This window comes from Heterodontus francisci, chromosome 36, assembly GCF_036365525.1.
Source record: "Heterodontus francisci isolate sHetFra1 chromosome 36, sHetFra1.hap1, whole genome shotgun sequence".
NCBI lineage: Eukaryota > Metazoa > Chordata > Chondrichthyes > Heterodontiformes > Heterodontidae > Heterodontus > Heterodontus francisci.
In genome coordinates this window covers 37547181-37561396 of record NC_090406.1, presented here as the reverse complement: position 1 = coordinate 37561396, position 14216 = coordinate 37547181, and the positions used below count along the sequence as shown (strand labels likewise).

The window sequence follows — 14216 nt, the reverse complement described above, 5'->3', positions numbered from 1 at the left end:
CTTCTCTTCCTTCAGTTTAAATGGTCTGAGAACTCTTCTTTCTCCCTTCAGGTGCTAGCATGCAGTTGTGTTAACTGTCTGTCTCTGCCAGCCAATTTCAAAGTCAAATGGCAACATTGTATTTCATCTCTTCTCATTTGTAGAGCTAGTTGTAGCTTCTCATAGTTGTAGCTAAGCAACCAGAATGTACTTTCACTCAGCCTCTGGAACTTGCTGCCTTAAAGATATACTGATCTCTTACAGCCTTAAAGGCGCACTGCTTATTTCCCAAGGAGAAAAATAAAACAGGATCGTGACACTATCTTGACTGTTTTTTTCTCCCCGTTTTCATTCTCTCCCCACCTACATCTGTGACTTTACTGAGGCCCTCCATCACTTGAACAGTTTCAAATTTCCTGGTCCTAACTGTCTTCTCTACACCACCATCCCCCTCCAGGATGGTCTGACAGCTCTCTGCTTCTTTCTTGATTGGAGGCTCAACCAGTCCCCATCCACCACCACCCTCCTCTGCCTGGCTGAACTTGTTCTCACATTGAACAACTTCTCCTTTAACTCATCTCACTTCCTCCAAATAAAAGGTGTTGCTATGGGTACCTGCATGGGTCCTACTCAGGCCCTCTCCTTCACCTCTTCTTACGGTACATTGATAACTGTATCGGTGTTGCTTCCTGCTGTCACCGTGAACTGGAAAATTTCATTGACTTTGTTTCCAATTTCTACCCTTCTCCCACATTCACTTGATCCATCTCTGAATCTTCCCTTCTCTTCCTTGACTTCTCTATCCCCATTTCTGAGGATAGCCGATCAATTAATATTTACTATCAGTCCACTGACTCCCACAACTATCTCGACTACACTTTCTCACGCCCTGCTTCCTGTAAGGACTCCATTCCATTCTCCCAGTTTCTCCGTCTCCGTCACATCTGTTCTCATGATGTAACCTTTCACACCAGCATTTCTGATATGTTTTCCGTTTTCCTCAACCGAGGATTCACCCCCATCGTGGTTGGCAGGGTCCTTGACCATGTCCAACCCATTGCCTACACTTCTGCCCTCAGCCCTTCTCCTCCCTCCCAGAATCACAATAGGGTTCCCCTTGTCCTCACCTTCCATCCCACCAGCCTCTGTATTCAATGGATCATCCTCCACCACCTCCAGCGTGATGCTGCCACCAAACACATCTTTCCCTCCCCTCCGTTTCACCATTTCAAAGGGACCATTCCCTCCGACGCACTCTGGTCCACTCCTCAATCACCCTCAACTCTCCATCCCCTTCCCACAGCACCTTTCCATGCAACCGCAGGAGATGCAACACCTGCCCTCTTGTTTAAATGATTTTGATATGTTGAAATATGACATATGGAATTATGACACTATTGCACTGATGCAAGGCCTACATTTAGATTATTTATCAGCATATAGTCACAACCCAAATTTGTGCTTTGCCCCACAGAAAAAATTGCAAACAGGCTGCAAAACTCTGCTTCACATTTGAAAGTGCAACAAGTAAATATGGTAGGCTCTGAAAATAGAAAATGCTGGAAATACTCAGCAGGTCTGGCAGCATCTGTGGAGAGAGAGACAGAGTTAATGTTTCAGGTCGATGACATTTTTATCAGAGCTAGAAAAAGTTAAGAATGTAACAGATTTTAAGAAAATATGGTGGGTAGATATTTTGATAGAATACCACTAAATGCACATGGAGACCTGCTATTTTGGGCTTCCTCCCTTCTATTGCTGTGACGATGTTACAAAGTAGGGACTATGGGTGTTCCAAAGCACCTCAATTCACATTAATGGAGGTTCACACATTGGAGGACCCTGAGGACAGACCCGGAGCCCACACAATGCCAACACTCACGGCTTCATAATGAGAGACACAATTTCTCAGTCAAATTCAGTCACGATCTCGCAAGAGGGCTCTGAAATCTCGGGATATTTCTGCTGCTGACATTTGCTCAGTTGCTGACGCTCTGTTTGCTGATCGGTCACTTGATTACAGGGAGCAGCACTGAAAGGCCCTGAAGATGCTGCTGGCTTGTTTTTGTATTGCACCTAACCTCCAACCGCTTCCTATAAAACGACACTCATCACTTTTAAAGAGGTAAGTATCTCACTGTTGTTTGAAGCTCAGCACACACAAATCATATAAACAACAGGAGCATTGCACTTACTGAGCAGTTTATAAATTCTCCTACACTGAACTTTGCATTAAATATGCATAATATGACAGCAAATGTTACATTCACATTAAAGAAAAGCACATAAAATAGAATAAATTTTATGTCATAGATCAATTTATAATCGATTTCTTTCAATGAAGTTCATTCAATTAGACTTCTATAGTTTAATATGGTAAAATACTGAAGATGATTTTCCGACCAAAATATTCATGGAAACACAAGGAAACTCATGATTTTAGTGCACAGATGATTAAATGCTGAAACATGGTCATGTCAATGTTATTTCCATCTGCTTATATGGTTACTAGGATGGTGTTTTTTGATAGGGATGGAGTGCCATTGATGCCATTTTCATATAAGTGAACCATAGTCTGGAGACCCAATAGACTGGAGACCTGATGCTGTCATCAGGTCTCCATTTACAACTAAATGCTTTTATATTTGGACAGGTGTGAAGGAGATGGAGAGGTGTAATGGAGGGGAGACAACGGTGAGCCAGGGCAGTGGGGGCAGTATGTGTGTGTGGCTGAGAGTGTCGGGTAAACACAGACTACCTTGGTTCTAGCATGGAGACAGTAGAGGAGGTAAAACTCCTGTGCTCTGAGGCCCTTTTTACCGGCGGCCAGGGCTTGGAGTCTGTGTTCAATACAAATGTATCATTAATTCCTATATTACAACAGCAACAACACATCAAAAAGTATTTAATTGGCTGCAAAGCACTTTCGGGCACCTGGTGGCTGTGAAAAGTGCGATATAAATGCAAATCTTTCTTCGTTTTTAATACACTGACCTTGATAAACAGAGCTTCATCACATCAAAACATATGGAAATTTCTAGAAAAGGGCTTTGCGGTCATAAGTATAAAATCCACCACCCCCCGCCCCTCCCTCCACAACCCCCATCACCATGCCTTCTTTGGTTTCCATGGCTCCGTCGTTGCCTTGGTACCATATCACTCTAATGATGATGAGCCCTCTCCCCTCCCTGCCTAGCATCCAGCAGCTGTGAGGCCTGAATTCTCCATCCACTTCTGCTGCAGACTTACTTTGAGAAGGAAATGTGACATTGGACCCCTCCCCCTCAGGTGGAGTCGTAATCATACCCAGAACAGGTAGGATTTTTAAAAAGTTTTTTGTAAATCATTTTCAGTTGCAGTTATATAGTTTTTACACTGAGCTCTGATTGCTACAGATTAAATAACCCACTAATGATATTTATAAAGAAACTATCAGTCTATTTTGGTTTATGTTTGAAAAAAACAGCTACTCAGGACTTTTATAACAAATCTCTTGATTTTTAAGAATTTGTCTCGTGACTTATGAGGCGGTGGGGTCCACATGTCTGGGAGCCAACCATCATAGAAAAAAAACACTATTAGTTTGTTACCACCAACACACTGAGCTGGTGCGGATCTCTCAGCAATCAGGTGGCTGCAGATCTGCTGTCAGGTCTGCCATAGGTGGTGACCCCAAGTGGTGGATGGAGGTATTCCTGAAAATACACAGTCACTCCAGGCAACATTTTCCTCCCTCACCGCCCTGTACCCAGCCTCTGTCTGATAATAGAATAATATATTTGTCAAATATTATTGTGTTCCCCCATTGAGTCTGTTGGTAAAGATAGTGTCAGGTGTATACAGAGCAGGAAGAGATCAGGAAGGTTCAATCACTGGTCTGTGCTGAAGTGCCTGATCTCTGTCAGGGTGGCAGCACATATGCCACAATTGGCTTCAGGGTTCTTTGGCTAAAGTGGGGTGGAGATGGAGATGGGCGGCAAGTCAGCCAGGGTTCCTGTCCCTGATTATTATCTAATCACCCTTTCAGGAATGGACATTAGTCGAGAGCGGGATAGGGCTCTGCTATGATGTTCACTGTGGTTGAACAATCTGCTGGTTTTCCTTGCCTAGGGAAAAAAAAAGATGCATTTATCTAGCACCTTTCATATCCTGAAATTCTCCAAAGTGCTTCACACCCAATGAAATACTTCTAAAGTGTCGTCGCCAAGGTAACATCGGCCAACATCTGAAGAATAGCCGCAAAGGATGGTCACGACCCTAACAACAGTCAGCGTTTCAGAAGAGGGGTGAAAATCGAAACTAAAAAAAAAACTAGCCTGAAAAGACCGACCAAGTTCAGTTCTGCCTCCCAGGTGCTGCAGCGAGCAGAGGGAGTGACTGAGCACAATAAAAATGTAAGGGAGCAGCAAACAGCAGCCTGTCAGTGAATGGATTATTCCTGTGAATAAAATGGTCATTCCAATCACTATAATTTCATTCCTTCAGGAAAATGGAATGAAATCACATCGACCCTTCAGAGCTCAAAGAAAATACAGGGCTGCGAAGCTGAAATCACAATGTTTAAATGGTACTTTTCTTACAATATTACAAATTGTGACACTAATACTGAAGGACCCAACATGACATCCTTAGCTCAGTTGACATAGATTTCTACTCCCTTGTGCAATCTTTGCTCCTCTAACAGAACTGAACATGCATATATATTGTTTTTTTGGCAAGGAGACAGCAGATTCCTTTACCCTGTTATGTTTTGAATTCAGTGACTTTTTTTTTATTAAATTACAAATCATTATAATTTCAGGCTGTCACACACTTGCAAACCTACATTGAATCAACATTTTTCTTTTGGAAATTGTATTAAGTGAATGATTATGAGATTACCAGAAGGGAGAGTGGAACCAAATTGAGAAAATGGAATGGAAAAATGTCAACAAAATTCTGTGTTGTCCTCTATTATAGATTTAAGTGATTTACTCTTTCAATCTTCAGGTTGACAACCCAATTTCTAACAGGGCCGTGGAGTGTAACTGAATCTGGCAATATTATAAATCAACCTGCTCGCCGTGACCACATTCAGTAGAGTCATGGAGGCAAAACTGGGTGACATTTTTTTTCACAAGTCTTCATCTTTCTGCCTGTGTTGAAATAGAGGAACTTGGATTCACCCCTCATCCCCACACCACAGCCCCGCCCCCTACATCGCATCCCCTCCCCCCACTGCCATCCCCCATAATGGATCAGTGAGTTTATCCAATGATTAGCAGACTCTTGGTGATCAGAAAGATTTTGGATCACCTCCAACTTAGCCTGATCTCAGCCTGGGCATAAGGGGCACTATAGTTGGTCACAGACACGCCTAAGATAAGGAACGGAGAGATCAGGCTAAGTTGCTGCTCCTGATTACAGTCTAGTGACTACTACTGAAAAATGTGTGTCTGTGTTTGTGTGTGTTTGTGTCGGGTGTGTGTGCGTTTGTATGGGGGTGTGTGTCGGTGTGAGTGCGTGTTGGTGTCTGTGTGTGTGTGTCGGGGGGGTGTCTTTGTGTGTATTTGTGTGCGTGTCAGGGGTGTGTGTGTGTGTCATGGGTGTGTGTGTTTGTGTGTGTGTGTCGTGTGTGTGTGTATGTGTGAGTGTCGAGGGTGAGTGTCAGGGTGTGTTTGTGTTGGGGGGTGTGTGTGTGCATTTGGATGTGAGTGTGTGTGTCAGGATGTGTGTGTGTTGGGGTGTGTGTGTGTGTGTATGTGTGAGTGTCGGGGGTGAGTGTCAGGATGTGTGTTTGTGTTGGGGTGTGTGTGTGTGCATTTGGATGTGAGTGTGTGTGTCAGGATGTGTGTGTGAGTGTAGGTTGGTTGGTTAAAGATAAGATCAGGTTCAACTGGGATTGATTACTTCCCAGTAAAATAGACTGTTGATATTCACTGTCATGGAAATGGTCACTAAGTCAAGGTGCTGGAGGGTAACTCGTGCCCATCCTACCAAGAACAAAACTAGAGGTCATCAATAATATAGTCCTTGAGAAATGAAATAGGGATTTTAGAAGAAACCCCTTTACCCCGAGAGTGGTGAGAATGTGGAATTATTTACCACAGGGAATAGTTGAGGTGGATCGTGTAGATTTAAGGGGGAGCTAGATAAGCATATGTAGGAGAAAGTAATTCAGGGTTATGTTGATACAGGAAGAATGGGACGAAGCTTAAGAAGCATAAATGCCAGTACAGAATAGTTGGGCCAAATGGCCTGTTTCTGTACGGTACAGAGGGGGTCAACACTTTCAGTGTGTGCAGGGGAGTGGGATGAGGGAAGTACAATGTATTCCAGCTTGCACCGCCCTGAGTTGGCTCAGTACCTATTACAGTGGTACAATGTCAGAGAGTCCGATTAGTCTCCACTACCTCCTGCAAAAGGCCATTACCTGTGAGAGCAGCGTGTTCATCCAGAGAGGGGGCATCACAGCCGAACCTGGCATCTGTGCTCAAACACTACGAGGCGGGGGAGGTGGTTCGGTCACTGAGAGCAGATTTAATTCCGCCTCTAGGCTGCCTTAACGGACCACAGCTGAGGTGGCAGCAAGAGCATCACAGTTGGTGTGAGACCCTACGTGGCTCAGTACCTGACAGAGAGAATTAGGAGCAAGTAGATCCTCAGATCTGCCACTAACCTGCCCCTGTGCCTACGCCAATAATTCAACCCCAGAACCTGCTAATGGTGGAATCATGCAGCTGCCTGTAAACTCCCTTTGCAGAATCTAGAAAACCAAGTTTAACCTCTCCCTGCACCCTCACTGGGGAATAAGGACAGGGATTCGCCATTTATCCCATCAAGCCTTCTCCACCGCGTCAACCATTGCATGTTTTTTCTCTTTTCAATCACATTCCTCACATTTTCTCCATCCCTGCTAACACACTTCCTTCATAGGGATGTATCAGCCTCATCAACACCTTTTTGAATTGTGCTATTCTTGGCCAGTGTTTCCCACAGTATATGACATTTTGTGTGGAAAAGCTTTTTCCTACATTCAGTTTTAACTGCCTTTGCTCAAATGTTAATATTCTCCCCCTCCCTTTGTTCATTCACTCACAGCATGTGGGTGTCACTGACAAGGCCAGCATTTTTTGCCCACTCCTAATTGCACCTTCTTGAACTGAATATTTTGCTGAGCCATTTCAGAGGGCAGTTCAGAGTCAACCACTTTGCTGAGGGTCTGGAGTCACATGTAAGCCAGACCAGGTAAGGACAACAGGTTTTCTTCAAGGCTTTTCTGAATCAGATAGGTTTTTATACAATAATCCAATAGTCACCATTACTAACAGTGGCTTTTTAAATTCCAGATTTATTTAATTGAAATTAAATTCTCTAGCTGCCACAGTGAGATTTGATCTTACGTCCCCACATTACTAGTCCAGTAAGATAACCATTATGTTACCATGCTCGTGCTACCATACCGTTCCCTTACTGGGGGAGTCATTCGCTATCTACACCCTCTGTTCCATTCATTATTTGAAACTATATTAACATGGAGACTTATCAAATCACACGTTCCCAGGGTCTTAAAACTCTGGAACTTCTTACTGCTCTCATTATCCTCTTCTGAAAGGTTTTAAAACTCAAACTTAGCGTCTTTAAAACACCACATTTATCTTACCATCTGTCCTACACTGTTCAAACTTGGTGGTGTCCTGCATTGTGGATATTGGGCCGTCACTTCAATTTTTCAATAGAGGAGGACAATCAGAAACTGTTAGAAAGCTGCCGACTATGTAGATAATACGCATCAGAAAACACTTTTAACCTGGCGCTTCCTATTGGGACAATCGGTCAAGGCCACTATCTTGTGGTTTATCCTGGGGAAAAATAGAATTGAGGAATGCAATCCCTAAAACACAGGGAAACACCATAATCTCACATGATGAAAACTGAGGCTGGGTCAATTGAAAATTTCCAAACTGAGGTCAATAGATTTTTGTTAGGTAAGGGTATTAAGGGCTATGGAACCAAGGCAGGCAGATAGAGTTAAGCTGTGACCTAACTGAATGGCAGAGCAGGCTTGAGGGGCTCAATGGCCTCCTCCTACGCCTGTGAATTTTTCTTATTCAATGATTCGCATCTTGGTATTCATTCCTAAATAGAGCAGCAGGTGGTGCTGTCTTCTTGGGAAGCTCAGAGTTCCAACTATCCTGGACTCCAGGTTTCCACAGCAAGCCCTCCAGGCACTGATTCAATTTCGGTTCCAGATGATGTGTTGATAATTTTACAGAATGTTTCTGCAGGATAGAAGGCAGGCGTTGTACCCGTGCTCTGCCGCAGCTGTTCTCATTAAAGGAGCTTATTAGCGTGAAAGAACCAGGGACAGCCCACAATGCAACTGGGAGGGGAGCTGGGGTTAGTTAGAACTTTGAGGTTTTTTTTTCTATTACTGGGGGAATCTCCCAGCCGCATTATCTCCACTGCTGTTTTTCTTTATCCTGCACGTTCCTCTCCCAGAGCTGCTGCCTTACGCCAGGGTCTGGTTCCAAGGGCAGTAGCAGCCCACCTGTACCTTTCCCAAGTGACCATTCGTCATGTGTCAGCACAGTGAGTGCCAGTTGGCAATTCGAACATGGGGGGCATCACAGTTAGACCCAATCCACTCTCTTCCCCACCCCACCACTTTTATAAATATGGGTTTTCCAGAAGGAGGCTGGGGTAGTTATCAAGAGCAAGAATCCAGGGGTATTTTATTCCTCTTCTCCTTCCCCAGCCTCAGAGCACTGGGGCAAATAATAGCATAGGCCCTGCTGAAATCAGCCAACTCAGCACAGACCAGACATCTGTGGATTTCAGTTCCACTCTGGTCAGCTCCATGTAAAACCTTGAGCTCTCCACCCAGAGCTACAACTCGATGCAATGAAGTCATCAGACAGCTGCAGCTGCTTGTTTACAAATGAGACTTGCATTAATTCTTCCCACCCACCACCCCACCCCCCCCAAGGTGACCCCACTCCTTTAAACAATGAAACCTCTTTCTGTTTAAAACATCAAAGGCCTCTGAATGATTCTTCTTGCGATGCTTCACATTGAATATTCTTCAAATCAATCAATCATTTTTTCCCCTTTCCTTTCATACCTCATTTGGAATAAAGGGAAGCTGAAATTAAAACAAAAAATACTGGAAACACTCAACAGATCTGGTAGCATCGGTAGAGAGAGAGACACACAGAATTGACATTTCAGCCCGATGACCTTTCATCAGAACTGGAAGAAGAAGCACTGATGTGGAAGGTCCCATTGCCAGAACAGAAGTGCTGGTGTCTGAGAACCAGGGAGAATGAATTGGTGCCAATTTTTAGGACTTTAGGAAAGTTTGTTAGCCTGTGGTTTGAAAATAATGTGCCATCCGTGCCGGGTGTATCACAATGAGCTGAGGAACAGAGAATGGAAATGACTCTTCTTGCAGTCTCCTTGTACAAAGTGAGGGAGTTTCTAACATTAGGCTCTCTATAATAAAATATTCTACTGTCTCACGAGCCAGACTTTTGTCCTTCAGATACGACATTAAAACTGAGGCCCTGTTTGTCTCTCCCAGTGGTTTGTCTCATCCCATTGCTCTGTTTGAAGAAGAGCAGGGGTGGATTTTCCCCAGTCCCCCAGCCAGCATTCTTCCTACAAGTAACATTACCCTGAAAAGGGAGCAGATTAACTGCTCATTCATCTCAATGCTGTTCCTGGCATTCTGCTGGCCACAAATGGCTACCACATTTGTCCATATATGAAAGCTACTGCTCTTCACTGTAACCATCAGGTGGGAAATGCTTTGAGACTTTTCTGAGGGTCATGAGATACTATACGAACACAAGTCAAGCCCCTGACTCACCCTCTATGTTTATGTGTTCCATCAAATGCTGGTGCCCTAACTGAGGAAATCTGCTATTTGGAGTTTAGACACAGAGGACTGACTCCCTGGTTTAGAGCAACAGGAGGCCCTAACCCGAATGCAGATTGGTGGATACCTCTTTTTAGGGGTCCTCAATGCCATTGATTCCAGTTACGTCAAGGTGTTGATAGTAAGCAGGGCTGCTGATAGTGAGAGCTACAGTTGGCTGCACTCCTGTGATGTAATAGTGCCTATTGAGTGGGCACTGCCCCCAGTCACAGAGTGTCTCATGGAGCTGGGTCACAATTTCAGTGAAAAGAGCATTTCTCTTATTGACCTGTTACACTAATAAAGGGTTTTGATAAAGTAGAGACAAGCTGTTTCCAATAGCAGGACGGTCAGTAACCAGATCAGTAACAAATCAAAGGTAATTGGCAAAAGAGCCAGAGAGGAGATGAGGAGAACTTTTTTTGCAAAGTGAGTTGTTACAGTCTGCAATGTCTGGAAAGTCTGTAAGGGCAGTGGAAGCAGATACAACAGTAACTTTCTAAAGGAAATTGGATAAATACTTGAAGGGGAAAGCTTTTCCTGGCTATGGGAAAAGAGGGGAGTGGGACTAATTGGCTAGTTCTTTCAAAGAACAAACACAGGCATGATGGGTTGAATGGCCTCCTTCTGTGCTGAATATTATTAAATTACTATCACCCAGCACCCTCACTCACCTTTTGCTCTTATAAAGTTGCCTTTGATGATGACAACAACAACTTGCATTTATATAGCACCTTTAACAATATTTTTAAAAATCCCAAGGCTCATCACAGGAGTGTTATCAAACAAAAATTGACACCGATAAAAGGGAACAGGTGACCAACTGCTTGGTTAAAGATGTAGGTTTGCAGGAGCGACTTAAAGGAAGAGAGAGATGAAGAGGTGAAGAGATTTAGGGTGTGAATTCCACAGATTATGTCCTAGACGGCTGAAGGCAGAGCCACCAATCGTGGTGCAAAGGAAATGGGAGATGGACAAGAGAGCAGAGTTGGAGGAGGGTTGTAAGGAAACTCAGCAGTGACCCATAATAAACATCAGCTAACCATAACAAACTCGGCAGTGATAGTTGTACCCTTCCACCCCCAGCTGAATAGTCGATTGTCCATTAACGCTAGCCTCTGCAACAAGGTACCGCCTGGGTCCTTGGGAGGAATGGGGGGCGGGGGCCGGGGGTGGGTGGGTACTAGACCATTATTGCTATAATATTAAATGGTGAAACATTTTTATTTATAAAGGAAGCAGAGAGCAGATACTGTATTTACAAAAAATGGCCTTTTTCAAATGTTAACTTCAGGATGTATTTAAGAATTTAGAAAGGCTACTTTACTTCTAACGTTCTTTCTAACGGACTATTTACAAATATGGACTGCTATAGCACCTTTCCAAAATATCTCAAAACATGAGAGCTTTTTTTGAAGGGCAGTTACTATTGTTGTGTGGGTGAGTGTAGTAGCTGTGCTGTGTACAGCAAGATCCCACAGACAGCAATGGGATGAGCAATCAGTTAACCGGTTTGTGGTGGTGATAGGTTGAGGGAGGAGTGTTGGCCAGGAGACCCGGGAGGGGTGTGTTGCGGGGAGCTCTCTGCTCTTCTTGCGATAGTGGTACCTGATCTTAAACACCCGCCAGAACAAGGGGGCTGGGCTCTGCTTTAACACCAATCTGAATGCTGGCACCTCTGCGGCACCCGGTTAGCAAGGCACAGATTTGCCAGCCTAGATCAGACACTCAAGTCCGTGTCTGTCTGTCTACTAAACAGCAGACGCCTGAAGCTCCTCGACACATTTCAATGTGATAATTAATATGATATTGAGCATTTATTATAAATTTTGCAGATACTGGAAATCTGAAATGGGAAATACCCAGCAGGTGAGAGAAACAGAATTAAACGTTTCAGATCGTTTTTAAAAATGTTGTTCAAACTACCAAATTGCAAATTTATTTTCAAAAATGCCTTCCCTCCTTGTCAGTGAATGCAAGTGGCGAACTGCTGGGGAAGGGGCTCTGTCACTGGCTTTTGTTCCCCTCGTGTTGCTGAAGTTTATTTTTGTGTCGGCCAATATAGCCATCTGCCCAAAGGAGCGGGTGTTCTTCCCCTTTAATGAGAAGAGAAAGCATGGGGCTGCGAGCTGTTGCTGGATGCTTCACACCTTGGAGCTACACAGAGAAAGACAGTTGCTCCTGAAACCAGCCCCTAGAGTCCTTCCCTCAGCCACTTCAAACTGCAGTCTGCTTAAATCTCCCAAACAGTGCATTCGACTTTCTGAATTTCAGTGGGAGTAGACAGCAAAGCGAGGCGACGAGCTTGATGCAAACCCTCACATTACAACAAACAGGTAACCAACTCAATCTTAGGGCGATCTTGACTGGACACAGTAGCGATTCTGGGTTTGTTTTAACACATAACACACAGACAAATTTTATTTGCCTTCATTATTTGTGGCAACCTTGAGGATGCCGATTGAAACTTTTAAAAAGAAATATTCAATTGGAAGTTAAAATAGAGACTTGGACTGATTTGGGGAATCTGGAAGATTTTTAATTGAGCTGTTTATTTTTTTTTATAGATCACCATTGACAGTAGGATTGTATCTGATGTGTTTGCCCCGGGTTTTTAGTAAGGCGATCGCCGGAAACTCCGCGGGTCGGTTTCTCCTGAAATTAACACAATTTTTTTTCTCTGTGTGTTAGTCAATTTCAAAGCGAATCTCCGGCGCCAGAAATGGCCAAGTGGTTAAAGGATTATTTGAGTTTCGGGAGCCGCCGGGTCCCTCCTCAGCCTCCCAAACCCGACTACAGCGAGAGTGAGATTCTGAAAGCTTACCGAGCACAGAGGAACCTGGATTTCGAGGATCCGTACGAGGAAAGTGAGAGCAGAGGCAGGGCTTCAGAGAGCGAGTATCCGCTTGGACTTTCCTCCCAGCACCAGAAACCAGCTTCCCCCGACATCAAGTATGTTTCCCCCAAACACCGGCTCATCAAAGTCGACAGCACCGACCTGGGCAGCAGGGCAAAGATCCTGGGTACAGAGGAGACGAAGGGCAAACCGGACACTGTGAGTAGCAACTATCCCCACTCCCCAGTGTACACATTTCAATTTCCCCCGGGGACTTTTTATTGCTGTGTTTGTTTGTCTGTGTGAAACTTCTGGACACTGTCGGACATCACATGGTTAACAGTTAAGGTCACGGGGGGCAGATTTTTCTCAGCCCTTGTCAATGCTGAGGCACCTTCCAACATGCCTGGGAAGTGGCTTCCACCTGATGAGTTGGAGGTTGATCCACACCAAGGAAGGTTCCACTTCAATGTTACCTTACTCTATCCCTCTGGCCCGCCTTGCTCTCCCCCCTTTTCCCACCATGCTCTCCCCCTTTTCCCACCTTGCTCTCCCCCTTTTCCCGTCCTGCTCTCCCCCCTTTTCCCGTCCCGCTCTCCCCCCTTTTCCCGTCCCGCTCTCCCCCCTTTTCCCGCCCCGCTCTCCCCCCTTTTCCCGCCCCGCTCTCCCCCCTTTTCCCGCCTCGCTCTCTCCCCCCTTGCTCTCTCCCCCTTCCCCCTCCTTGCTCTCTCCCACCTTCCCCCTCCTTGCTCTCTCCCCCCTTCCCCCTCCTTGCTCTCTCCCCCATTGCTCTCTCCCCCTTCCCCCTCCTTGCTCTCTCCCCCATTGCTCTCTCCCCCCTTCCCCCTCCTTGCTCTCCTCCCTTCTCCCTCCTCGCTCTCTCCCCCATTTTCCCACCTCGCGCTCTTCCTCCCTTTGCCCACCTCGTTCTCCCCCTTTTCCTGCCTTGCTCTCTCCCCCCTTTTCCTGCCTTGCTCTCTCCTCCCATTTCCTGCCTTGCTCTCTCCCTCCTTTTTCCACCTCACTCTCCCTCCTTTTCCCGCCTTGCTCTCCCCCCCCTTTTCCCGCCTTGCTCTCCCCCCCTTTTCCCGCCTTGCTCTCCCCCCCCTTTTCCCGCCTTGCTCTCCCCCCCCCTTTTCCCGCCTTGCTCTCCCCCCCTTTTCCCGCCTCGCTCTCCCCCCCCTTTTCCCGCCTCGCTCTCCCCCCCCTTTTCCCGCCTCGCTCTCTCCTCCCCTTTTCCCGCCTCGCTCTCTCCTCCCCTTTTCCCGCCTCGCTCTCTCCTCCCCTTTTCCCGCCTCGCTCTCGCCCCCCCTTTTCCCGCCTCGCTCTCGCCCCCCCTTTTCCCGCCTCGCTCTCGCCCCCCCTTTCCCACCTCGCTCTCGCCCCCCCTTTTCCCACCTCGCTCTCCCTCCTTTTCCCACCTCGCTCTCTCCCCCCTTCTCCCTCACTCTCACCCACCTTCTCCCGCCTTGCTCTCTCCCCCCTTTTCCCGCCTCGCGCTCT

The 14216-nt window shown here is 45.9% G+C and overlaps 1 protein-coding gene across 2 annotated transcripts in view; it reads left to right on the top strand.

Moving 5' to 3' along the window:
• The first annotated feature begins 11624 nt into the window (after nucleotides 1-11624).
• LOC137351758 (SH2 domain-containing adapter protein F-like) overlaps nucleotides 11625-14216 on the top strand; it is a 262888-nt gene continuing 260296 nt past the window's right edge. Inside the window, exons 1-2 of one of the 2 annotated variants that reach the window (XM_068016564.1) lie at nucleotides 11625-11746; nucleotides 12569-12932. In XM_068016564.1, the coding sequence (XP_067872665.1) occupies nucleotides 12600-12932 (333 nt within the window). In that variant the 5' untranslated portion in view covers nucleotides 11625-11746; nucleotides 12569-12599. Of the gene's footprint in view, nucleotides 11747-11978; nucleotides 12214-12568; nucleotides 12933-14216 lie in introns of those variants that run through there. The other variant, XM_068016563.1, reaches the window with a different exon arrangement.